Raw genomic sequence first — 27,799 nt, 5'->3', positions numbered from 1 at the left:
TGTGGGATCCAGTCAGGGGTGAGCTCAGAGCCAGGGCATACAGGTCATTTGGGCTCATGAGAGCCAATGGTGTGCCTCTCCTCTCAGGGGAGGGTTCATGCAAAAGCCCTGCGGCCACTGTTGCAGGAGCTGCATTGCCCCCACATGGGCAGGTGGACCATGAACAGGCAGGCATATAAGGCCTTTATGTTCTTTATGGAGAGTCATGTTGACTCCAAGAATAGTGCTAAATGGTAAGGGACCCTAACCTAAGGAATCAATTTGCTCTGTGAAAATCCCATGCTGAGTAATGAAAAATAGTTCCCCTTCCCCCATAAGTGGGAACCCCCTCAACTCAACTCCCACCCCAATAAACTGACAATAGCCTCTTTCTCACTGCCCTGCCCACCCCCCAGCTGAATTCAATCTTCCTTCTCTTCCCAAATCTTAATTAATTCCATCTTCCTAAGGGTGTTTTCCACCCACCTCCCAAACACTTACCCTACCCCCTGCTCTAATTCACCCCTTGCACCAGAGCCCAGATAAACTAACATCAAATGCAACCAGAACTATAAATCATGCATCTATTGATAGACTAGTAACTCTAACTGATTCCATGTTTGGGGGTGAGATGAACTGAAAACTGTAGTTTCCCTTGGTGCTCTAGTTTATAACCTTGATGACTTTTTTAAAAGCACCAGAATTTTTTTTTTAATGGAAGCCCCAATAATGTAAAACAAATTTTTTAAAATGTAACTTCTATACAAAGCAGGAAGTTGGGAGGCCTGGGGGACCTGGGGCCCCTCCAGTTCTCTCCCATCCCCACAAAGACACCCCAGTTATTTCCAAAATATCTATGTGGTTCAAAGAATTTGTTTGAAAATGACAGGTTTAAAACATTTCCCATATATTACTCATTTTTCTTAGAAAAAGTTCCCTTTAAAGGTCTGAGGTATGACCTTCCTCCTTCTAGACTTAATGCCTTCCCCTTATGAATCTATGTAAGTATACCCCCCTTTTTTTCTTAACAGAATTGGCATCATGAATATTGTTCTGAATATTGAACATTTTTCTACTTTTCCCCCTTTAAAATATCTTATGCAGGCACTTGGGTAGTTCGGTCAGTTAAGCATCTGACTCTTGAATTTGGCTCAGGTCATGATCTCAGGGTTATGAGACTGAGCCCCACACAGGGCTCCACACACAATGGGGAGTTTGCTTAATATTCTCTCCCTCCCTCTGCCCCTCCTCCCATTCACTCGCTCGCTCTCTAAAATAAAGAAATAAATCATTAAAAATAAGATAAAATATCTCATGGACATCTTTCCATGATGGTACGTACAAAGTTCCTACATTCTTTTGACAATTCCCACCGTCCTTTAACAGAATACCATCCCTCATAAAGAATAGTTAGCCACGGTCTATGGCAGGGGTGGACCACAATTTAGATAACCATTTCTCTACTGGGGGACACTAAGGTTGTTCCCAAGTGTTGGCCATTTCGAGTAGTACTGCACGGAACACCCTCGTACATATATTTATACCCAGTTGAAAATATCTCTGTTGGCCAGATTCTGAGAAATGGGATTTCTGGGCCAAGGCAACATCTAATTTTTTTTTTTCACAGTTGATGGCTTAGATTCTAAGAAAAGAATCCCTCAGCCAGTGGACTTCTAATAGCATTTCATCTCCCCGAGCTTCCAGCAGCAACACTTTGGCCTCCCAACATTTGGGCATCCATTCTCCCAACCTGAGGCAAGAATATAATGTAGGGTTTGGATTGAGAAGATTAAAAAAAGAAGCATCTTTATTTCTTTTGCTGGGTTTTAGAAATGTCCCCAGCACGTGACCAAAAACTCACCTGCGGTTAAAAAAAAAAAAAAAAAAAGACAGGGTGGTCACACTGGGAGTTATGGAGGTTCCCCCTGTGACTTGCCAGGGCAGAATTCCATCAGGGGTCCACGGAGATCGATCAGAGCAGAACAGGAACCAGAACCTCTGTCTGACAGAAAAATGCGTCCAGAAAGATTCCCATGGGAAGTCAGAGCATTTGCTGGGGCTTGCTTTTTCCTAGTGAACCATTTGCTCCTGATGGTGGTTTTAGTTTGATGGTTTGCTGGTACATGTTTAATAAATGTTTAATAAACAGAACAGTTCTCCAAGAAGGAAAACCCATGATGTGTAACAATGTCAATTTCCATGGTGGACTTCATCCAGCCATGGCTGACTTCAGGCTTACCAACATGACCCTGGGGCTGGGGACAGGGGCACATGTTCAGTTCTTGTGAGCCAACAGAAGCCAACTCCAGCACACCATTTTGGGGGATCAATTTATTTTTTTTAAGATTTTATTTATTTATTTGTCAGAGAGAGGGAGAGAGAGAGAGCGCAAGCAGGCAGAACTGCAGGCAGAGGCAGAGAGAGAAGCAGGCTCCCCGCTGAGCAAGGAGCCAGACGCAGGACACTATGCCAGGACCCTGGGATCATGAGCTGAGCTGAAGGCAGTGGCTTAACCGACTGAGCCACTCAGGCATCCCTGATTTTTTTTTTTAATAGATAAATCTGAGGGTGGGGGTTGGGCAAGGGCTTAGGTTTCTTAGAAAGTGCCAGAAAATGTCTTTTTACTTAGCAAGAAAGGAGAAGGTTGTCTTGTGTTTAATGTCCAATTCCTGTTTTTTGTTGTTTCATCCTGATATCTTAACTCAAATGTCTCTAAATCTTCAAATGCACTTTTTAAAGCCCAGATGAATTGAGAGGGAGTAAAAGCAAGGGCTTGAGCATCAGATGGACCTGCATGAGTCCAGGCTTTGCTGCTTGGTCACTTAACATCTCTGGACCTCTATTTCTTCACCTATCATATGGACTCCTGCTCAGAAGAGTTATTGTGAGCATCAAGAAGATAAAGAACACAAAGCATTTAGCCCAGTGACTGGGAGCACTGTGAGGGCTCACTGAACGATAGCTATTCAAGATTAAAATCCCCATTTCCAAGAGCAGTTGGCTCTTTGATTATCAAAGCCATTGAGACTTCAGGCAAGGAAAGAAAGAATCTTCTGAGTAGAGTTTTAGCAACAGATGAGATCCCCATTCACAGGGAGAATGAACAAACACACAGACAGGAAGAAAGCTAAGCAAGGTCAACCAAAATCTGGATGCAAAGACAAACAATCCAGGGAACGATGCCAATAGAGTAATACCAAACTTCCAGTCCTCCTGACTGTGCTGTTCTGAGTTTCCTTCCTCAAGCAGCCAGTATCTCCTGCTTTTCAAGCATCTGAAACACAAACCCGGAGCCCTGACACCTACCATGCACTTTCCAAAAGGAAACATCCATCATCAGGGACCTGTAGATCCCAGAGGTTTCTCCTCTATTAGGCATGATGATGGCTGTGGATCCAACCCCACCCCCTTATGGATTTTATAGCAAGGAAGTGGGGTGGTTCAATATCTCAACACAGACTTTCTACAGGCAGCAAAATTTTTACTAACTGGCAGCTAGTGTGCCGCAAGCAGAAGATGACCTTTGTTCATTATAGGAAGATCCCATATTTGGCTAGAACTGGTGGATGGTGGGATGAATGGACAGATGACAGATTAGGATATCATTATGAGTTTCATCTGAGGCTGTGCCTTAGTGGGAGGGGGAGGCCGTCCCCAAATTCATCATGTGGCAATTCAAACACATTAACATTTCCCAGCATCCTCATTAATCCCATGGCTCGCAGGGAGAGTTTATTTCAATTGACAAGATGATCGGGTCCACAAGAGAGCAGAAACTGGGCTTTCAATACCAGGTGTGCTAATTACCCTTCTCTGAGAGACGCAAGGCTCTATTCTGCAAAGTAAGACTTATTTTATATATAAAGTTACCCAAGTCTTTATCTAAATGTTTGGGACCACCTGAATTTCAGAATTGCTTTTTTTTTTTTTCTTTTTTGGTATTTTAGAAAGGCAATATGGGGCATACACTGTAGAAAACATCACACCCACAGAGGGAGCTGGAGCAGCAGACTATCATCCAACACAGTTATTTCCACAGGGGGAAAAAAATGAACATTTACACTAAGTGTATAATAAAAATAAATAAAGGTCATTGGTAGCCGCCCATCAGTTCAGGTCATGTTTTGCTGCCAAATCAGTTATTAAACTTGTCCTGGTTTTAAATGCCTTTTGGATTTTGGGGTTGGATTAGGGCTTATGAACTTAAATTGGTATCAGTTTGGTTTTTTTTAGAGACTAATTTTCAAAGGATTGACTAGAAATGAGTGACCAGAGACGCAGAGGAGATGAGGTGTAAGCGAGCACCTCTCCTCCCTAGTTCCGCTCAACCCCAGCCCCAGTCCCTGGGGTTCCCATGGGAAAGAACCTGGCAGGACCCCTGGCCAGGCAGGAGAGTCAAGAGCCCCCTGATTCGCCTTCTGGGCAAGGCACAGCATACAGCGTGGAGTGAAGGTGTGAGGGGCTGTCCCCTGGGTAGCAAAATCATCTATGTCCTACTCCTAGGGCTGTCCTAGAGAGACATCATCACAGCCGCTCTTAACTAGGGAGTCCAGGTGGGTATGATCTTGACTTTTATTAAGGGAGTCCAGACACTCAAGGGCCAGGGTACCCAGGCACAAAGAACCTGCTGTTCCTTTAGAAAAACGTGGGTGGCTAAAAGGCAGCCACACTCCGACGTTCCAAATAGGACACAGGCACCTAAATCTAACAATTGTGTCCTGATGGAAACAGCTGGCTCTGAGTGCTCCCCACGTCAAGCACTGCTCTGAGTACATTCCTCCAGTTGGCCTCATTCCGACAGAAGAGGAGCCCGAGGCACAGAAAACTTAAGTAACGTGCTCAAAATCACATAGCTCATAAAAGCTAAGGACTGGAATTCAGGTAAGCCCAGCTGCAGAGCACATGTGCTTAATCACTAAGAGACGGTTTCCTCTGCCCAGCAAAAGCCCGAAAGTCTTCCAATTAATTTAGGGCACAATGTGGTGTCCTAAAACGAAAAGAGTAACTCATCACAAAGCAGGATTTGCCAGGCGACCCCAAGATACAAAAGGAACTGCCCCTTGCCAAGATAATATGATATGTACAGATACAGTTTTCTTTTAAACAACAAAGAAGGCCACTCCATACTTATGGCTTTGGTAGTCAAGTTAATATATGGGAACCAAATCTCCATAGCAAAACCTCTTTCGATGACTGCAGAGTTAATCACCATATTTAACCAATTCCTGTAAGAACTTCTAATTTGCCAGACTGTCAATCTCAGGGCGGGGCGGGGGGGGGGATGCAACATCTGCACAAGCAATATGCAAAATAACAATTATTATATTGAAGTTGTTGTTTTTTTCCTCTGTCCCATGCACCCCTCCCACCCCCAGAAATGCTCCTTTCCCTCAAAAACCTGCTTTTTTCAGGCACTACTGGGGATAGAGCAGAGAAGGGAGCAGACATCTCTATTCTCTGGAGCGTCTGATCTAGGCGACGTGGCGAGAGCAGCAGATAATAAACATGCAGTAATCAAGCTGTTTTGAGGTAGCATTAAGCGTCACGAAGAAATTGATGAGGGGATAGGACAGGGGCAGGTGGGGGGTGACTTTTAAATTGGGTCGTCTGGGAAAGACTCACTCAGGAGGTGACATTTGAGTGAAATCTCTGATTCCGCTTGCTCTCCACTCTGCACTGACTTAATTGCATCGTGCCTCCACTGCTTTACTCAAGAGGACATCTCTGCGGGAGTAGGGGACCGTGGCAGGATGATCGGAGCACCTGCCACAAGGGAGGTGACCCACTTGGGAGGTCCCGGGAGCTCTGGTCTCCGTCCCCTCCCTGGCGCGCCACTGGCAGCTGGCTCTGTCCTTCCAACTCGGTCGTGGACACACTCATGCCTTCTAAACCAGCCAACAGACTTTCCGCTCTGAGAAGCAGGTGTTTTACCCCAAATGACAGTTCGCAAAGAGAGAGAGGGAATTATTGGAGAAGACGACTCTGATTGCTACTGCGGGGAGACATTTCAAGTGACTCGCCGGGAACAAAATGTGCTTGGCGGGTACAGTTAAATGAGATGCGACGGCGCTCCATGCTTTCATCCCTTGATTTCTGGCAACCAGGATCCCCTCCTTCGAAAGCTTCAGCAGTGGGGAAATTATGGTCTGAAAATCACAGCCACTTCTCCCCCACAGATCTGTCCTACTGCCTTGTTCCCCACCATCAGCCCCTCCCCCAAGCCACGCTAAGCTGTCTGTCCGAAAAACACGTGGTTCATCGTTAAACTGTGTTCAGTTCTCTATATGAGACACCCCCCACAAACCCTTAACAAGCCCCGCCCCATCCTCACACCAAGCCTCTGACGTAGCTAATATTATTCCCTCCATTTTACAGATGAGAGCACTGAGGCTTCGAGAGGCTACATAGCTTACACCAACACACACCTCGGAAGCAGCAGGGCAGGCACAGGACTCGAACACCCAGTCCACCTGATTCTCAAACCTGCTGTTAACCACCAACATAGGCTACTTCTCTTGGTTCTCTCACTCAAAGAGATTTGCCCAAGGTCACACAAACAGTGCATCAGGGACACCAATTAGATAAACTAAGTTAAGCTGCCATAATGAACAACCCGAAAATCTCAGCGGCTTAGTGCAACCCAAGTTCATTTCCTGCTCACCCCACCCACCATCGACACGGGGCTGTGCTCATTTGTCACTCGAGGACCCAGGCTGATAGGAGTTTTTGTCTCAACACAAGCTTTCACCATCAACAAGGCAGAGAAAGGAAACTGCCTTGAGGGCTAGCCCTTAAAGCACCCACTCTCGATGCCATATGTCACTGTCACTCATGCATTTTTAAAGAAAGCAAGTCACAGGGCTGCCCCTGATGCCGAGGAGCCCAAAAGACCCGGGACTACTTGGTAAACAGCACTAATGACTATCCCACCAAGCCCTGGGGAGGAGCGTCCCCTTGCCGTGTCCATCTTGGACAAAGTGTTCACTAGGCGCCTCGTGGACAAAAAACCTCAGGTGGTTTCTTTCTTTTCCTGCCCCTATCTGAGCTTCCTTTTTGGTTTATTTGCTCCTGAGAATGAAACATCAGAGAGACCGATTCTGTCTAACCAGGCCCTTTCTTTATCAGTGGCTTTGCATGAGCAAAGGTGCAGGGCGATTTTAAGATCTCGGGGAGACTTGCTGTATTTTTAGCTCATTTACCTGCTGCCTCAAGTCGCAATGGATTTCGGGTCATCTAGGACGCGTTAACAGAAAACCTCCATCTTCCCGATTGGGCTTGAATATTTAAGATTTTGAAAGCTCAGCTAGGACCCGATTTAATCTTAAAAGGGGAAGGGGGTTGCTTTTGAACTTCAAGAAGGAGGCTGGAGGCACAGCAGGAGCTGCGTGAGCAAAGGGAAGAAGCCGAAAAGCCCTGTGGTCTTGAAAGAAATGCTCCAAAGCTGAACCGCGAAAGCTTCCAGTCGGTGAGCCTTACATCAGACTTCAAAAGTGCCACTAGTTTAAATATTGTTTATAGGACTGGTGTCTTGCTAGTCCTTCCTCTGGCTGGATTTTAAATATTCCCTAATTTGATTACTCGGGGGAGAAGCAGGGCAGAACCAACGTTAAATGAGCTTCACTGTTAATTATTCAGAGGGCTTTTTATTGTGTAATCAAACATAAAGTCTTACAAAAAGCTTGGAGGCACATTCTCACCCCGCCCTCCCCAGCCCGACTTCCATCGCCTGTGTGCGATGCTTGCATTGTGGCCGTGGGCTGCTAGATGCTCGGCAAAGTCCTGCCATCCACGAGAGCATGACTTCCTCCACGTCTGTGCTGGCAAAAGCCTCCGACTTTGCTACCTAGAGCCCCGTGCCACAGAAGCCAGTCTGAGGCAAGTTTCAGCTCCCATATCTTTTACCTCCTATATCTGAGCATCTCCCCAGCACTCAGCAGCCCTGTCAACGCGTCCCTTCATGAGTCTGGTCTGGCCATCTCATTCCCTCATGTCCCTGCTCCGTGCTAAGTGACAGCCAGCTAAATGATCTGAAGGATCCCAGCCATCCAAAACCCTTTCGCAAGAGAAAAAGGAAGTAAAGAAAGGGCTGAATGGAAGGATGGATGGATCAGTCAATCTACCAGTAGGAAGGTAGAGGGATTTGAAAGCGCACATGCTGAGTCTCCCCACTTGCTTATCAACTGCCCTATAGCCCCAAGTTCAAAATCCAAAAGGCTCTGAACACTCAATTTTTCCATAACCCATTTGACAGTAAAACTTGACATGAACCAAACTAGATTTGGTGGCAAAATTTGACCTGAAGCTATTTACATTCTTTATCCCACTTAGTGTAAATATTCATATATATATATATATATATATATATATATATATATATATATATACCAGTGTGTGTTTGGTTCCAGGATGCTGTCCCCGACCCCACTGGGAGGATCATGTTAACATATGGTATACACATGTATACCCTTTCCCAAAATACCAACAGGGCAACTCATCAGGTCCCTTGGGTTTTAGATGAGGGATTACAGGCATGTCACCCACAAAACCTGCCGGAGGTTCAGTCTCGTACTGAGAAATTTCCCAACCCATGCGGGGAAGACCCAGGATTTAGGTATCTGAAGTTTAATTAATTGGGGGAGGGCAGTGCTTTAAGAAAAAGAATATAAAATTACAACAGAAAATGATTCACAGACCTGTATCCCTGAAGCAAATAATACATTATATGTTAATAAAAAAATAATAAGATAAATGAAAATAAATTAAAAAAAAAAAAAAGATAGGTACAGGGCCCCAGAGGAACCCATTCCAGTGAGGGTCATTAGTTTCACTGTGAATCTGTATCTGGGTGAGTGACTTGAGCCCTGCCCCCGCCCCACCCAGTGTGTTTTCGCATCTGTAAGATGGGATGGCAACAATGTAATGTTTTATTGAGAGGATTCAGTGAGAATGCACAAAAGCATCTTGCACATAGCATCGTACAGAGTTCTGTTCAGTACACTCCAAACCAGTGATTTTCACCATGGAACCCACCTCACAGGCTGTCCCCGGTCCCCCCGCCCCCAGTAACCCACCCTCTGTGTTATTTGGGAGTGTCCCTCGTGGGGGGATTGTTAAGCCCAAAAGCTGAATGGGCTTTTCAGCTCACTCCCAGAAGTACCTGCTCTGGAGTAGACCTGCCCTGGGGTCTAAGAGAGGACCCAAGTCCTTGAGGGGCCTGGGCGGCTCAGTGGGTTAAAGCCTCTGCCTTAGGCTCAGGTCATGATCCCAGGGTTTTGGGATTGAGCCCCGCAATGGGCTCTCTGCTCAGCAGGGAGCCTGCTTCCTCCTCTCTCTGCCTGTCTCTCTGCCTACTTGTAATCTCAGTCTGTCAAATAAATAAATAAAATCTTTAAAAAAGAGAGAGAGAGAGAAAGAGGACCCAAGACCAAAAGGCAGACAGACGCAGATCACACACATTCTGCCTCTCTCACCCCACTGTGTAAGCAGGGGTCCCTCCTAACCTCAATTTCCACGGACAAGACCCAGCTATGGCAACGTGTCCCTCTCACTTCTTCATCCACACAGGGGGTGGGGGGAAACGAAAAAAGCCCATCACAGAGAACAGCCATCATCCATCCTCCACTTATTGCATTTCCTAAAAGCACTTGTAGTAAACCGAGGCTCTAGGAACGGAAAACTCATTAAGCTGTTTCTCACTCAGGGACCCGGGTGGAAGCAAGAGCACAATAAAAAAAATCAATAAGGACAAGTCCATGGGACAGAGGTGGGAGCACTTCGTCACGGCGCCTAAGGTAACTGCCAGCACGCGACGCGACAGCTTGGCTGCTGCGGCCCCCACTTCGGTGGGAGGCATTTCTGCCCGTCTTTTCTCTGAGGGAAATTTTTTTCTCATTGGTTCTCTGAGCAGGGAGAAGTCAGAACCGCATGCTGTTGGGGCAGTTTTTGTAAATTTTAATTAAAATGGTTATCTGGGGATTATAGGAGAAATGACATTTGGCTGGACGCCACTTGGTGGGGAAGGGGAGGGGTGGCTGAGGCGCTGGTCCATAAGACATCACCAGACGGAAGTGGACTCACCTCACCCGCACGATTTTTAATCAATAACAGTCATTTCTCTGTCTCGAGCTCACTCTCTCTTTAACTTGGCCAGAAAATAAGAAACAGGCGATTCAACAGATAGGGTTTTCTATACACTAGAACACGCAGTCACCGCTAAGAGAACATCAGGAAGTCTATTCTTTTCACTCGAAGCTCTTCCTAACCCTAAACTCATCTACCCAACAAACAAGCACCATGAAATCATAACGACAAGAGATCGAGTGTAGGGAGGCAAATGCAGTTGAAAAAGCAGGTTGCTGCACCTGCGCCTTTACCTACAACATGAGTATAATGCCCATCCCCGCCTACTTCATAACATTAGTAAAGAACCCCAGGAAACGACATGCAAACTCACTCTGAACATGTTAAAAGGCTGAGCATTACTGCTTATAATTTTTAGAGACCACCTTTTAACAGAATTGTCATGTGCCAGGTTCTATGCTAAAGAAGTGCTTTGGGGTCTATTAGCCAGCTCTGCCTTCCTACTAACCCCAGGGTTCACTATTTTAATCGCCAGTTGGGAGAGGAGGGAGTTGGGGCTCAGAGAGGTTAAGTGATTTGTATGAGGTCACACAGCTGAGTCATGGCAGAGCCAAGAGTGAATCCTGGGCCTGTTCACTGAACACTGTTTATTAAACACTGAGCTCATCAAATGCATACTTTCCATGGTGTCACAACTACAATTGCTCTCATGAAGAGTGTCATTATTTTCTTGCTCCTTCATCAGGGTGTGCCTAGATCTGAAAAGGAAAAGCCTTTGTTTTTGTCACAGAAAGTTGCTATGGAGACACTGTGTGCCTCTGTCTCCAGAGAGGCACAGAAAAAGCAGCAGAAGCCGCAAACCTTTAAAAAAAAAAAAAAAAATCCTCCAGGAATATTCCTAACAAAAATTGAGGGAGGGAACACAGCAAGTCAGCGCACTGGAACTCTCACAAAATTGAATTCCCCAGGAAGTTTCTAGATCAAACTCGGAGCTAAAGGGTGGTCCACTCTGACGATGGGGGAGCACTCGATTAAGAGTCAGGAGACCTAGCTTAGCCACGGTGACCCAGTTCACTGGGTGGCTTCAGATAAGTCCTTTTCTCTCTTCCGACTTCAGTTTCTGCACCTACAAAATGAGGACTTTGAAAGCAAAGCTCCAATCAACTCCACACAGCAACTAATAATTCTTCTGTGCATTTAGAGCTTGTCAGGGCCAAGACAGCACTCGCAAGAGCCAGGCAAATGGAGTAAATGAAAAAAAATCAGGCTGGGTCTAATGCAATAGGGAGGGGCGAGGTCTGTGGCAAATGGCCTATACAGCTAAAGGGAAGAACTTCTGTCCAGCTCTAGCCACTTTGCCACGTGAGAATGGGAGTCCAGGGCTTACTGTTTTCAGAGAGACCAATAACCTAGGTGGTTATATAAAAATCTCCCCAATTTGTAAAATTCTGGGCAGTTAATCACGTCTCCCCATGGGCCACCAGTTGGAAATTGTTCCTTCTGAGAAAATGTAAGGAATCTCTCAGGGAAAGCTTTCCCTTTGTTGCCCCAAAGCAGTCCCTACTGAGGTAGAACACAGCAGCTAGTTAACACTGCTTCTAAGTGAAATAGAAAAAAATAGAGAGGCAGCATATGGGGATTTAAGTCAATTCAGACTGAGTCAGTTCAATAAAGGGCAAGCGAGATGCTGAAACTGCCTGTCACATCATCCCCTGCATTTTATTTTTCTGCCACTCTCAATTAATCAAAAGTGTCAGCCCTTCACTTTGGATTTCCTGGCTAAGGTTGTTAATTGAATTTTAATTAATGGCGACTTTAGGAGCACAAAATGAAATCGTGGCCCAAGGAAGATGCACACGGAGCTCTGGATATGGAAAGCTCTTCCGAGACCATCCCAACCCGTCCTCCTTGTTTGCTAGACCAGGAAACGGAGGCAAGATGGTAACTTGTTCAAGGGCCCGCTGAGGTCCCCTGGCTCCGAGTTCAGTGCTCACTGCAAGACTCCAGGCTTCCCCTGGGCCACAATGTGCCGAGCCTTCAAAACAACATGGAGCTAGAGTCTGGTTTCCAGAGTCTGGGATTCATATGGGGCCAGAGGAGACAGGATGAGGAGACTTCCACATACACATATTACCCCCCGCTGCGGTGTCAGGACAAAGGGGACCCTGTACCAAGCTCCTGATCCGTCAAAGGAGAGAACGTGCCATCTTTGGGCATTTGCTTTTTATCACAGTCATTTGGTAGCCCATGTGCTCCCTTGGAGAGCTGGGTAAACCCACCTTGTCCTTCCCCTGTGCCACCAGGAAACCCCTCCCCTCTCCCAGGGCACCAAGGTTCGACCTGCCATCATGGCCCCACAAGGTAGCCAATCAAAACACTACTTCTGGGGGCGCCTGGGTGGCGCAGTCGGGTAAACATCTGACTTCGGTTCAGATCATGATCTCAGGGTTCTGGGATCGAGCTCCACATTGGGCTCAGTGGGGAGTTTGCTTGTCTTTCTCTCTCTGCCCCTCCCCCTGCTTATGCTTGCTCACTCACTCTCTCACAAATAAAATAAAAAATAAATATATTTTTAAAACAAACAAAAAAACCCTCTACCTCTGACCCCATACAGTGGGCTCCATGATACGAATCCTGCTGGAGACAACGATCTCCACCCGTTAGATAGTTATGAGAGGTAGGTGCAGCCTTTGGTGCTGTCTCTTCTCCCTCTCTGCTTTCTGAGGGTATCACAACCCTATGAACAAAAAGGTGACCTCAGTGGGCCCTGCAAGAACTTCCCTTTTAAATGTTCTCAAACAGAACTGTTCCTGTTGATTGAGTGTAAACCACAGCCCAGGGTTCTAGTGAGCCCTGACTGGGGAGCCGCTGAGGGCCTACTCTGCCCCACCATGAGCCTGGCATTTTCAAAATCATGAAATATCATCAGCATGGGACCAAGGACACTTTCAATGCCCCCCAAAAGGGCATTGCTGAAAGAATTTTTAAGCAAGGCATAATAATTAGCGTTGGTGTTAGCCTGACCTGGACTGGAATCCTAGCTCTGCCCCTCGCTAGCTTTGTGACCTTGGGAAAATGAGAAACCCTCTGGAAGACTTGGTTCATGAGTTAAATGAAGACATGACCCAGCACGGTACACTCCGAAGTGATATCAGTCATGCAAGAGGGTGGTGTGAACACACACACACACACACACACACACATACACAACCCATCCTCTCTGATGGGTTCCTTTCCTCCCAAAACTCCACATTCTCCTTACAAGATTTTCTCTATCTACCCCTACTTACCTTCTAGGACTTGTCATCTAGGCCCTTCCATCCACCACAACCATGGCTCCTCTCCCTGCCCGGAAAAGAACGCTATCCTATCAGACACATTCACTTCCCTAAATGTCAGGTCTAGAATTTTCTCCATCTTGTACTCTTCAGAAGACCCCAGTAAACACAAATCCTGATTCTTTGAGGGCCTGGTGTCAACTTGTTGAACAAGAAGTTGATCCATGGAATTTGGGGTCAGACCACCAAGAGGTAGCTAAAGAAATGAGATCCATCCTCCTACAGTTTTAAAAAATCAACTCCCTGGGCACCTGGGTGGCTCAGCGGGTTAAAGCCTCTGCCTTCGGCTCAGGTTATGATCCCAGGGTCCTGGGATCGAGCCCCGCATCGGGCTCTCTGCGCAGCAGGGAGCCTGCCTCCCCCTCTCTCTCTGCCTGCCTCTCTGCCTACTTGTGATCTCTATCAAATAAATAAATAAAAACCTTAAAAAAAAAAAAAGTCCAGAACTCCTCTGGTCCCTCATAACATAGTTGGAATATGTGTTTGGTCCCCTGAGGTGACTACTTGGTCAACCGTGGTGTTCACTTCAGATAAAACCCATTTTAAATTATCTTTGTGACAGAAGGTCACCAAGACCCAGGACATGTGTCCCGGTGTTTGGAAAGAACCAAAAGAAATTCACATTCAGAGCCAGGTTTTTTTTTTTTTTCTTTCTTAGTTTCCTTGCTTCTCGCCTCCCTTTTTTCTTGTCTCCCTTCCTCCCTCTTTCCCGTCTAGTCACCCTCCTCCCTCCTCCTCTCCTTCCTTCCATCATCCTGTTCTCCCTCCCTTCTTTCTGAGATCGCTCTTCCCTCTCTCCTTCAGACCAAGAAATTCAAAATTCCTGTACTCCGCGTCACCAGCCGCAAACCAAGCCGGCGAGCCTCCACACTCAGTCTGTCTCGGACCAGTGGGGGATCATCGCCCCAGAGCAGCATGGTCTCCATGAACCCCGGCTCAGATGAGCCCCCGAGTGTGATCACCCAGGCGACAGGCAGCAAGGACATTGAGGACAATGAATCCTCTTCAACCAAGCCTGATGAAGAACCCCTCCATGTCAGTAAGTCCTACCCGAGAGCTGACCAATCCGCCTTGACTCTTTGCCTCAAAGCCAGACATCAAGAACCCCTCCTGCTCCAACTTTGACCCCCCCACATTCAGTTAGTTAAAGGAGACACAGGGGTCCCCTAGCCCTGTTCAGTTTCCTTGGTCCCTTTTGATCCCCCCCCCCCAGTGAGTATCGGAAATATACCCTCTAACTTGGATTACTCTGAGCAATTTCTCTGTGAGAGACAGCCCATGGTCATCAATTGCTCTCTTTAAAATTTGAGTAATATATTCCATTCGGCCCAACTTATATAAAATATTGCCATTTCAACACGTAATCAATACAAAATTATTAATGCGATATCTCATATCTTTTTCATACTGAGTTTTTGAAATTCAGTATTGACTTTTTCAAACAACTTTATGGAAGTCTAATTTACATACGATAAAATTCATTCTTTTTAAGGGTGCAACTCAATGACTGTTAGTCAATTTACAGAGTTGGGTAACTCTCACCATAATCTAATTTTAGAACCTTTCAATCAAGCTAAATAATTTTAGAGCATTTCAGTCAAGCTAAATGAAAACTCGTATCCATTGGCAGTCCCTCCCCTTTGCCACCCCCCAACCCCAGGCAATCATAAATCTACTTCCTGTCTCTAGGAATTTGTTTTTTCCCAGAATATTACATATGGAAGTTGTATCACTCTGTGACCCCCACCCCCAACCCCCATCCCCACTCTGGAACAAGTTTTTTCAGTAGTTCACAATTTGTGGGACACATGTTCTTTAGAAAATCCATTAAAAGCTATAGGTCCTGGGAGCACCTGGGTGGCTCAGTGGGTTAAAGCCTCTGCCTTCGGCTCGGGTCATGATTCCAGGGTCCTGGGATCGAGCCCCACATCGGGCTCTCTGCTCAGCAGGGAGACTGCTTCTCCCCCTCTCTGCCTGCCTCTCTGCCTACTTGTGATCTCTGTCTAATAAATAAATAAAATCTTTAAAAAAAAAAGCCATAGGTCCTTTCCCCAGAAGAAAATTTATACACACATATATGCACAGTTTTGCATGCTCTTTTAGGAGGAGCCTACGGACTTCCACTAGACAGAAGCATAACTAAGGGGCACCTAGATGGCTCAGTCCATTAAGCATCAGCCTTTGGCTCGGGTCGTGATCCCAGGGTCCTGGGAATCCCTGCTCAGTGGGGAGCCTGCTTCTCCCTCTCTCTCTGCCCTTACTCCCTGCGAGTGCCTGCTCTTTCTCTCTCGTGCTCTCTCTCTCTCGTGCTCTCTCTCTCAAATACAATCTTTGTTTTTTTTTTTTAAGATTTCATTTATTTATTTTTCAGAGAGAGACAGAGAGATACAGAGAGACAGAGCACAAGTAGGCAGAGTGGCAGGCAGGGGCAGAGAGAGAAGCAGGCTCCCTGCTGAGCAAGGAGCCCAATGCAGGACTCAATCCCAGGACCCTGGGATCATGACCTGAGCTGAAGGCAGAGGCTTAACCAACTGAGCCACTCAGGTGTCCCCAAATACAATGTTTAAAAAAAGAAAGAAAGAATTGTAACTAGATTCCCTAAGTCATGTAAAAAAAAAAAAAATTATTCTCCGAATTTTCTGGCCTGAGCAGGTATAGTCAAAGGAGATAGGAAAAGAAGGGATTTATGCAGAAAGAGTAGGTAGAAGGGGGAAAAAAAGAGAAAGGATCATAAGAGAGGCTGACCGGTGCAAAATTATTGCTTTCTGGTGCATAGGATCTCTTCCTTAAGGCCACATCTCCTGTGTCCCCTCAGTGGCACCCAAGCTGAGGCCTGCCTTCTTAGCCAGGGCTCTTTCACACCACCTAGAATGCCCATCACAACAACCAAGGCCGGGTTGGGCTGATCTGAAAAAGATTGGGGTGGTACAGATTCGAGGAGGTTGAACAAGAGGTGAAGGTAGACCAGAAAGCCTGACTGAACCCTTATCATCAAAACCAAAAAATGGGCAGAAGGGCAAAAATCCAGTTAGTGGTCAGGACTCAGAGCAAGGACTACCAGTGAGAAACAAATCCTACCCTTATCCATAGGCAACCATGAAAGGCTCCACGCCCTGAAAAGCTGTTTGCTGAACAGATTATCTAAGATAGAGTGGCACGAAGATCAACCCTCCATAGACGTGTAGCTTTTACAGATATCTTGAACCTTCTTACATTTCAAAACCTATCTACTGATCAGCTGCTGAGTGCCTGGAACCGAGAATTACAGTTCCTGCCCTCCCCCCAAGCTTACGTTTTATTTTATTTTATTTTTATAATATTTTATTTATTTATTTGACAGAGATCACAAGTAGGCAGAGAGGAACAGAGAGAGGAGGAAGCAGGCTCCCTGCAGAGCAGAGAGCCCAATGCGGGGCTTGATCCCAGGACCCCGAGATCATGACCGGAGCCGAAGGCAGAGGCCCCAACCCACTGAGCCACCCAGGCACCCCGCCAAGCTTACATTTTAGAAGGAAGAAGCAGGGGTGCCTGGGTGGCTCAGTGGGTTGGGGCTTCTGCCTTTGGCTCCGGTCATGATCTCAGGGTTCTGGGATTGAGCCCCACATCAGGCTCTCTGCTCAGCAGGGAGCCTGCTTACCCCTCTTTGCCTGCCTCTCTGCCTGCTTGTGATCTGTCAAATAAATAAATAACATCTTAAAAAAAAAAAAAGGGAAGAAGCAAATGATATGTGATCGAAAGTTCATAAAACCAAGGCATGGGCTAGAGACAGACTGGTGGCAGGAATGCGGCTAGCCAGAGTGGTCAGGAAAAGACCCTCTCAGCTCTGACATTTAGGCTGAGATCTGAGGATACGAAGCCGGGGAAGGAGGCAGGAGTCAGAGTGGGCATCGTCTTTGTAGGGTCAGGTAAGGACTTCAGAGTGATTCTGAGTGTAAGAGGAAGTCCCTGGAAGGCTTTCAGTATAGGAGTAACAGGATCCGGTTTTCTTTTCAAAGGTGTCTGTGTGGTTATTAGTGTCATATCCATGCTGTGTGTCTTTTAACCCTGAGAGCCTTGCAAGTAAGAAGCGTCTCCAGCTTCAAGAACGGGCTTGGTCCAGAAGTGGCACCAGCGGCGGCAGGAACGAGGGAGGCAGCGGAGGGGGAAGGAGACTGTGATGAGCAGAGGGTGGACGGCGCCATCTCTCCAGACACCCGAGACACCGCTGAGCCGTCCCCAGTGGCTGCCTCCCCCCACATCTAACCAGCTGACTTGCTCCCATCAGTCCCGTCTCCTAAAGTCTTTTGAACCTTCTCTCTGCATTTCCGTTACTTCATCTTAGAAAACTGGGGCACGTAGGCTAGTTTCTGACACTTCAGTTTTGCTTCATACACAAGGGCTTTGTTTAAAAAAAAAAAAAAAGTGGGAATGATATTTTAATATTTGAGAGATTTTATATAAAAATTTAGATTAAAAACAACAACAATAGCAACACTGTGACAAGAGTGGACCCTTGACCCTGCACAGTGTTTAACTAGAGCTGCTCTTCTTAGGTGGGGCACGTGCTGGCTAGTTTTCCCCAGTCTCCATCAGTCCCTACTCCCCCCAATCACTGCTCCCAGTTGGCCAAGTGCATGGCCATTTACTGTCTCATTTGCCCCACTGTATTCCTGAGAATAAGGATGATAAGGATCACCATGACGACAGTACAATAGTTAATACTTAAGAAGATTTTATGTATCGGGCACTATTCTAACTTCTAATATATACATACTAAGTGTGTACACACACACGAATGTATATATTTGCATATAAATTCAATGAATCCTTGCAACAGTTTTACGCCTATTTTGTAGGTGAGAAAATTGGAGCACAGAGAGATGACATCACTTGCCCAAAGTCACACATCTCGTAAGTGATGAGGCCAAAATTTGAACCCAGGCAATCTGGCCCTTATGTCACAGTCACACTTCATCTATATGCTTTACCCAAGTCTCTAGAAAAAGTGGGAAATGAAAGACCAGGAGGGAAACTCGATTTTTCTTACACTAGCTCCTGTCACCATCTGGTGCCTGCCGCCTGTAGGTACCTGAGTCTGGAACACTGCTTTTCCCTGGCCCGCACTCCCATTTCCTCTCACCCATGTGGACTGCTACAGCCTCCTTGTCTTCTTGTCTTGCCCTCACATGTCTATGCACTCTTCTCCCTGTTGAGCCAGAAAGAACTTTCTGAATTAAAAATCTGATATAAGGGCACTAGAGTGGCTCAGTCCTAAGCGTCTGACTCTTAATTTCAGTTCAGGTCATGATCCCAGGGTCCTGACATTGAGCCTGATGTTGGGCTCTGCAGTGGGCATGGAGCCTGCTTAAGATTCTCTCTCTCCCTCTTTTTCTGTCCTTTCCCCCAGCCTCTTTTTTTAAAAAAAGGAGGTGGGGTAACTCGGTGGCTCAACGGGTGAAGCGTCCAAGTCTCGATTTCAGTTCAGGTCATGATCTTAGGGTCATGAATTGGAGCCCCTTGTTGGGCGCCATGCTCAGTGGGGCATCTGCTTAGGATTATTTCTCTCCCTCTTCCTCTGCCCCTACCTCCACTCTCTCTCTAAATAAATAAATACATAAGTATATAAGCACATAAAATATTTTTTAAAAATCTGATATAGATGTCCCCAGCTTAACATCTTTCAAGATTCCCCATTGCCTCTAAGACTTCACCTCTGATCTTGTCCTAGGCTTTCATAATAAGCTCAGCTCTTACCACTTCTCACCTTACACCAGACACTCCAACCTCACCAAAATGCTTTCCTCTTCTTAAACAATGCACATTCTTTCATGTCACTGTCTGCAGTGTTCCTTCACCTGTGACCCTTTAGTCTGGTGGACTCCTACTCAACCCTCAAGACCCAGATCAAATGTTCCCTCCACTGTGAGGTCTTCCCTAACACTCCTGGGTTCCCCCCTCTCAATTCTCTTAGTACTTTGATCTTTGATTTTGCTTTTATTGAGCACTTAAATTTTAATTTACAACTGTGTCTCATATTAAGTAGGAACTCCTTCTGGCTGGATACAAAGATCTGAAAAATAGTGCCTTAAAACAGATAAAAGTCCATTTTTCTTACAGATTAAAGAAGACCAGTCCATGGCTGGTATGGCTCCCAGAGGTCACTGGGAACCCGGCTTCCTTCTGTTTTTCTTTGCCACTGTGCTCGGCATGGCTTTATGATCAAAATGGCTGGAATGCCACTCATCCCAGCCACATGCTAGGCTGAAAACAGAAAAAAGTAGGTGACGTTAGAGAAGTGCTCACTCCCCACTGAGTGGAAGCAGTCTTCTCAGAAGCTTCATAAAACATTTCTACTAAACCCTCATTGTCCAGAATTTCATCCCAAAGGCACACCTGGCTGCAAAGATGTTGGACAATTGGTCTAGTAAATGCTTACCCTCACACACACACACACACACACACAAGAACATAAACACATGCATGCACACTGATATACACACACACACATGCACACACATATGCACATATTTCTATCACTAAGGTAGACAGGGGAGAGGAACATGAGCTCGCTGCTGGTGTGGAACAATGACGTCTTATTCCCCCTCAGCCCAGCACACACCGGGTTCACAAGGACCAGGAGATGCATTTCCACCAGAGACCTACGTCCCAGGGAGAAAGTCTTTCTACATTCAATTCCCCATCCTCCCCCTCTATTTATGCCTTAATCTCCCTCCCATTTGTCATAGCCTTGACAAAAGTAGATTAATTTCCCAGACTTCCACTGCCTCCTGAAACCTCCTCAAATTTTATTCTGAATTCATGAATCCTATTCTGAGAGACACACCATTTAACCAAGGTCTAATTTCCAGGCTGGCTGCATAATGAAGTCTTTGTGGAGGCAAATCACTGGGGACAGCGGGTTGTGGCCTCTCCATGGGCTGATCGCCTCCCCAAATCAATGGTGAGGGGAGTCAAAAGACACCAAAGCCCAGGCCGTTCCTCCTGCTAGTCTTGAAGCTCCCAGTCCTGGAACTGTTAGAGGAGAAACACATTTGAACAGAAGCTCGGAAAGATGGCTCCTATGGCGGCCAACGTTCCCCCGGAACCCAACCCTATACAACAAAAAGACCTTCTCTGTTTTTCCCCAAAGAGGAAGAAACAAGATTAGTCACTCAAGAGGGAGGTTTATGGACTGGCTATGGATGAGAGAGGGAGGAAGGAAGTCAGAATTTTTTTGAAATTTGAAAACAGAAGGTGCCATTGTACGTAAACAATGGATAATGTCATCCCCATAGCTCTGAGAACTGAGGACCAAGCAGGTTTCTCTGAGTGTGGGTCTCATTATAGGGCCCTATTCCTCAGGGAAACATATTTTGTGACATCTGCACCCCCGGCAAACAAGTGTCTGCTCCCAGGTAGCCTTGAGGGGTAGATGTAGACCTCCGGAGTGCCCAGGATTCATTTCAGTTCATAGGTCTCCAACCTCAGCTACATGATGGAGGGAGCTTGATACTGCTGGGCGCCAACCTGCCCAGAGGTACTGTTGACAAACAAACAGGAAGGAAAACCTTTAGTGCATTAAGTGAATGTGGAAGCTTCCTCTCTACGAGAGCTGCCCAATGTGCCAGGTCACCAAGGCCATCTGCTGGTATCCACCTACCCTTAGGCTGGCTTGAGTATGGGGTGGAGGAAGGAATGGGGAAGCAGTCGGATGTTGCGCCTCGGTTCCCAGGAGATAGGAAGAAAGTGGAGGAACCAGCCACAGCTTCCTTACTAATAGGCTTCTAGACACTCCCCAAGAATTCTGGGATGTGGTACCTAGGGGAGGTGGGTGTGACGAGACAATGATGAAGACCGGATTCAGGTCAACTGGAATCATGCCCACAAATGACTAGGAGGATACAACACTAGGGAATGAGGAAGGTGGAGTGGAAAATGGCTGAATGCAGCCTAGAGGGCTCCAGGATCATTAAGGGGCAGCACCCTTGCCCTAGCACCCAGTGACCACATTCGTAAACAAGGCTGGATACAAATGGTGGTGGGAAGCACTGGGCTTCGCTCCCACAGGCATGGCTTTTGAGACCTGCACTTGCGTTGATGATGGGCACCTACTGAAGGGTGCAAAGTATCCCCACTGCCACTGTCCTCCTTTCCTGATGCCCCAAATCCAGCTCAAGTTTTCCCATATCCTTCCTTCCTTTTCTCTTCTCCTTAGCCACTCACTTCTGCAATCAGCAAGTGTTGACTGGGACCCCTCCATGACAAGCACAGTGCCAAGAACTTGCAAACGTGTATCCACATAAAACATGTAGGACTTCCACCATCCCACTTTTGGGGAAGCATACAGCTTACTCTAAGTATATTTCATATTCCAACGTTCAAATGAGTGTATTAGCTTCCTGGGGCTGCCATAATGCAGTCCCATGAACTGAGAGGCTGAAAACAACAGGAATTTATTGTCTCAGGCAGTTCTAGAGGCCGGAATCCAAAATCAAGGTGTGGCAGGGCTGTGATTCCTCTGGAACCCAGAGGGGGGAGCCCTCCCCTGCCTCTCCTAGCTCCTGGTAGTAACTGGCGACCCTCGGCACTTGGCTCTAGCTGCACCGTCAGTCCATCTGCCTCTGTCATCACGGGTCATCCTCTCCCTGAGTGACTGTACCCTCTTGTTATAAGGACACCAGTCATATAGGATCAAGGCCCCACTCCATGGCAGTATGACTTCATCTTAACCACATCCACGACGTCTCCATTTCCAAACAAGAATGTGAATACTTCACATTCTGAAATACTGGGAGATTAGGACACCCACGTGCCTTTTGGGAAGACACGCTTCAACCCGTAACAGTCAGGCACAAAGATGTGTTTCTGCACTAGGTAAAAAGCAGCAATGTTAAGTATGCAAGGAGAAGTCACCTAGCGCAAGGAGGAGGGCAAGAGCACTGAGGGGGCGGGGGAGGTGGGGGGAGCGGCCGGAGCATGCGCACCGGCCCGAAGTCCACCCTTCCGCGCGCAGCAAGAATGAACCCCGTCTCGAAGTCTTTTCCGAAAGCAGAAGGTCTGGATTTTTACAGGAAACCTTCCAGTTTTAAAAGGTTAGCCTCTATGTCAAATCAAACGAAACACGAGTGAGTAAGATTCAGCCTGTGGATCACCAGGTTGGAACTTCAGGAGCATGGGATCAGGAAGGGTTTCCCAAGCAAGATGATTTCTTCCCAGAATTGGAAACTGTTCTCTCTGGCAACACTAGGGTTTAAGGTCAGGGAGGGAAGTGAGAGGGGAGGCAGGAGAGAAAACAAGCAGCCAGATCCTGCAATACCTCAGAGGCCACAGGGAGGAAGGCAGGTGTTATCCAAAGGGAAAATGACAAGTCGCTGGTTTTAAGCAGGGAGGTGATATCTGCCCTACAACACGCCAACCAGTATTGGCTGTCTACACCTTGATCTATCCCTCTCCAGCTCACCACACACAGGAGCTGAGAGATACCAGCCCCGCCTGCCTTCTGGACAATGACTTCTCATGTTCCCATCAGATTTGCAGAAGCTGCTGGAAATGGTTCGGGAAGATGCCCGAAGGACAATCATGTTGGAAAATGGGATGCAAAGAAAAGCACCCAGGTACGTTCTCTTGACCCACGGGGCAAATAAAGGATGTCAGAATAGCAGTGATAACATTAGCCATAGCAGTTCCACGTTCCTGAACGTTTTTCTTTGTGACAGGCACTGAGTCATATACTTTGTCCATGTGTCTCACCTCCCTGGGTTCTTACAACAACCCTCTGAGGAAGATACTATTATCTTTATCTTACAAATGAGAAAATGGGGCTCAGAGAGGCTAAGCAACTTGTCCAAGGTCACCCACTAATGAATGGTAAGGGCACAACTTGAATGCAGATCCTTCTAATTCCAAAAAACATCCTCTTAACCACCACGCTGCACTGCTTCCCAGGAATTGTAAGAACCTTTGTCCACTCATTTACTGAATGGTTATGAGTATGTCTGGACGAGGTACTAATTATTGCAGGAAGCCTTATAAAAGGAAAGCTCAGACCTAAAAGAATGAATAATAGGAGAACCTCATCTAGTCTGGGACAGGGACAGGAATGGGGATCAGAGAAGTTTTCTCCGAGGAAGAGACTGTGACTCACAGCCAACACGGGGCAGGTGAACATTTCAGGTAGCACGTGGGCAAATGCACTCAGAAGACGCCATGGCACCTTCAAGGAAACTAAATGTGGCCAGAAAGGGGTAGAAAGAGGCATGAGTCTGTCCAGGGACCTTGAAGACCACATCCAGGATTCTGGTGTCTTTCCTAAGAACAACAAAGATCCTCAGAAGTGTCAAGCGGGTGACCTAGGTGATTGGCTCATGGCATCAGACTTGAACCTGAAGGGTCCTCCTTCCGGTAGGAAGGCTTATTCACGGGATTTCTGGCCTCGAACAGCCTCAGAGACCATGCCAACTGGATCTGGAGTTTCCTTCCCAAGTACATACCCTCTGAGTCAGCTAATTACTTCCTGAAAATAAATGATGCTCTAGAAGAGCTTCTTCATTGCTTCCAGCCTACGGGGAGGCCCGTTATGACTTATGGGTTATTGTTATTACCGTAATTACAGTTCACCGAGCCCTTGCTCATGAATCACACCCACCGCTGCTTACTGATGACGAATTTCTGCTGCTGCTGTCTCGACTTGCATGGGGGCTCGGAGGGTGGCCTGTGGAGGCATCCTAAGACCGTGTTGGCCCTCTGAGCCCTGGCTGCTGTTCCTGATTCACCAGCGTAGCTCCATGAGTCTCCCACCTTTGTAAGAACCCACGGCACGAACACCTGCGTTGGAGTCAGACTGACACGCATCTGAAAGCTAGAACAGGTCCACTTAGCCTTCCTCTTTAGAGGAAAAAGGTTTTAACCTTTCCTCATCTATAAGATGAGATTTTGTGACTTCAAAGCACTGGTCTTGGAACCACGTAGGCTAGGCTGGATGGATCTCCGTCCTCATCACTGAACTGCTGTGTGATGTTGAGCAAGTGGCTTCACCTCTCTGAGCCTGATTCCAGTTCTGTAAAAGGAGGCTCAAGAGCCATAATATTCTCTTTGTAAAGCATTATGATGGTTGTGAAAACGATGTCTATTCCAATGAGTCCTTTTAAGAATTTAGGTGAAATGATGCATTTAACATAAGAGCACGGGCCTACCACATTACAAGCACTCGATCCATGATGGCGGCGGCGGTGGTCCCTTCATCCCACACACAGCCTCACGCAGAATCTTCCCAGCCTGTTGCCGACTCAGACTTGTTAACAACCACCCGTTGCCAACAACCCACCATAAGGATGGAGAAGGGCAATGAGTGTCTTGCAGAAGGACCCTCCAAAGACAAAACCACACAAAACCAGAAAACTCATGGCGTGGCCTCTGTGTTCACTTCGGTGATCCAATAACCATGGAGACAGACCAAGAACCGGTTGAAATTTCCCATCCTCCTCAATTCCTCCAGGATCAAAATCTCCCTAATCTCTCCCCGAGGCAGCAGATATTGGAGGCTTCTCCGTAAAGCTGCCGAGACACAGTGAGGAAAAGTCGCACATTTTCCTTTGGCATCCTCACATTAGAATCTGGATTCCTTTTCCAATGGACGCCCCAGATCTGCTCCCCTAGGGGCTGACCTAGGAATCCGGGGTTTTCCAGAACCCCTAACAGGCAACTGGACCAGCCCCAGCCTGAAAGCCAGACTGCCCTCTGGTCGTCTTAGTCTCTTTGGGCTGCTGTCAAAAATACCCAGGACTGGATGATTTACAAACAACAGAAATTTATTTCTCACCGTTCTGGAGGCTACGAAGCCCCAAATCAAGGTGCCAGTAGATTCGGAGTCTGCTGAGGGCCATCCCCATTGATTGTTTTCTTGTTGTAACTTACATGGGGGGAGGGAACTCCCTAGAGTTTCTTTTATAAAGGCACTAATCTCAATCATGAGGGTTCTGACCTCAGGAGCTGATCACCTCCCAAAGGCCCCTACCTCCTAACACCCTCACCTTGGGGGTTCGGATTTCAACATCCTCCTCAAGAGCCATAATATTCTTGGGGGGGGGGGAATGCAAACATTTGGACCGTAACATCACCTAGGAGGATGACCTTTTCTTAAAATCTTCTACCAGTCTTTTCTAAATGTCTCTGAGGGTCAGAATTAGCTGGGACGCTTGTTAAAAATACGAATGTGTAGTCTTCATTCCAGACCCACTGAATTGGAATCTGCAGAGGAAACTGTATTTTTTAACAAGTGCTTCAAGTGGGCACCATTTCTCAGGATGCTGAGAAATTCTAAGGTTTCAAAATGGGCTCTCTGCACACCTGTATCAGAAGTGTGCGTGTGTGTGCGCGCGCACGTGCGTGCACATGCGTGTGTAGTTCTACATGCAGCTTCTGGGGCCTCACTCCAGGCCTGATGCATCCCCCCTGGGAGCATGTATTAGGACCGATCTCTCCAGGTGATCCCATGCCCAGCAAAGTCCAAGGATCCCTGCTCTAGAAAGAGAATTCTCCATCCTCCCACAGACACTTCCTGCCTCAGGGGCCCCGTATGTTCTGTGTGTTACTAAGAGACTTGTCTTGCTTTGCAGTATCTTGTCTATGCTCAGACAAAACAAGAGCGATCTGGCCTATAAAGACATGCAGACCACCCGCAAGTCAAGGTAGGAGGCACCCCCCGATCCCAGGGACTGTTGCAGCGGTGCCCCTCACCAGCCCGTCGGAAGGAGGGCAGGGAGGGGGGACTTTCTCCTTCTTCACTGGAAATAAGCCTCTTAATTTCTGGGGCTGGGGGGTGAGTGTCCAGGTGGCTCTTCCCCCAGTCAAACAGTATAAGGTTAAAATCTTCCAGTCGTGGTGAGACATGAACCAGGGAGGGCGTGGCATCCTGTACAGGACTACCTTTTCCCTCTTCACTTGGGGTGGCTTTGAATGAGGGAGAGGAGCTCCAGCCCCATTTCATTTATTCATCTCGACTGTACTCATCAGTCCTCCCACCCCACCCTGTGCCAGGAACCGTGCTAGGTTTGGAGGGATTCAACAGCTAATAGGACAGATGTAGTCTGCCCTTGCAGAGCTCATTGTCCGGACTGGGTGGGCTCCTAACTTTTGTGCTCTGGACCCTTTCAGAAAAATGTTTTTTTCTTTTTTTTTAAGATTTTATTTATTCACTTGACAGACAGAGATCACAAGTAGATGGAGAAGCAGGTGGCGGGGTGGGGGAAGCAGGGTCCCCGCCGAGCAGAGAGCCCGATGTGGGTCCCGATCCCAGGACCCTGAGATCATGACCTGAGCCGAACGCAGAGGCTTCAACCCACTAAGCCATCCAGGCGCCCTGCAGAAAAAAACACTTTTAAAGGCACACTGTAAACCACAAAGGTTTGTGACAAAATCTGCAGCACTATAGATTATGATATTATAATCAAATTGGGGATATAGTCATCTATGGGCTCCTTTAGCAATGAATTATATAAAAAGACTTAGCAGCAGATCTAATGACTACTGTAATTTTAGATTAGGGTTGAGTGTAAATGACCTCTCGAAGTATCTGCCACAATTGCAACGTGTTGTGCAAATACATGCAATTTCTATTTCTGCTAAAGGTTGGTTGAAATAAAAATGTAACCTTTTTTCCATCTGCATTCATGGACGCCTTGAATCCTGCCTGTGGTTAAGAATCACTGGTCTAGGAGCACATAAGTGGTTCAGTGGGTTAAAGCCTCTGCCTTCAGCTCAGGTCATGGCCCCAGGGTCCTGGGATAGATCCCTGCATTGGACTCTCTGCTTAGCAGGGAGCCTGCTTCTCTCTCTCTCTCTCTCTCTCTCTCTCTCTCTGCCTGCCTCTCTGCCTACTTGTGATCTCTGTCCGTCAAATAAATAAATAAATAAAATCTTTTTTAAAAAACCTTTAAGCAATTAATAAAAAATAAAAATGAATCACTGGTCTAATGGGAGAGCCATGCATTTATTAAATAATGCCACAGAGTTAGCCATATAATCATGACTATGGAAAGTGTTCTGAAGGAAAAGTAAGGAGGACTGGGTGCATGATGGGCACTAGAGGTCTAAGATTGAGTTAGACATTTAAGCTGAGACCTGAAAAAAGAAGATTTAGCTAGCCTATGGTGGGGATAGGTGGGGATAGTGTTCCAAGCAAAAGGAACAGCCTGTGCAAAGGGCCTGAGACTGGAGGAAGCTAAGAGGCACTGAACAGAAATCAATATGGCTGAAACTCAAGGAGAGTCAAGGAACAGGGAGACAGAGAGGAGCAAAGGGTCCTTTGTTGTTTATTTCTGCTTGTTCTTTTATCACAGCTAATACAACTACTTCCCTCACTTTCCACCTTGTCCCTGAGTCACATTGTCAGTGCTAGAAAAGAAGAGAGCCATCTCCAGGAGGGA

General features: G+C 46.9%; 1 protein-coding gene across 3 annotated transcripts in view; it reads left to right on the top strand.

The window, feature by feature from the left end:
• CCDC60 (coiled-coil domain containing 60) overlaps positions 1-27,799 on the top strand; it is a 164,947-nt gene that overhangs the window by 123,768 nt on the left and 13,380 nt on the right. For all 3 annotated transcript variants that reach the window (XR_014302953.1, XM_082699779.1, XM_082699778.1), the window contains exons 6-9: positions 9,680-9,770; positions 14,202-14,436; positions 22,906-22,990; positions 25,991-26,062. Coding sequence is in view for 2 of the 3 variants with exons in the window: in XM_082699779.1 (XP_082555905.1) it covers positions 9,680-9,770; positions 14,202-14,436; positions 22,906-22,990; positions 25,991-26,062 (483 nt within the window). In the remaining variant the exon portion in view is untranslated. The remainder of the gene's footprint in view (positions 1-9,679; positions 9,771-14,201; positions 14,437-22,905; positions 22,991-25,990; positions 26,063-27,799) is intronic.

The sequence above is a fragment of the Mustela nivalis genome, assembly GCF_964662115.1.
Source record: "Mustela nivalis genome assembly, chromosome: 14".
Classification (NCBI taxonomy): domain Eukaryota; kingdom Metazoa; phylum Chordata; class Mammalia; order Carnivora; family Mustelidae; genus Mustela; species Mustela nivalis.
The sequence above is the reverse complement of the archived record's forward strand: the minus strand, read 5'-3'. Positions and strand labels throughout refer to the sequence as shown.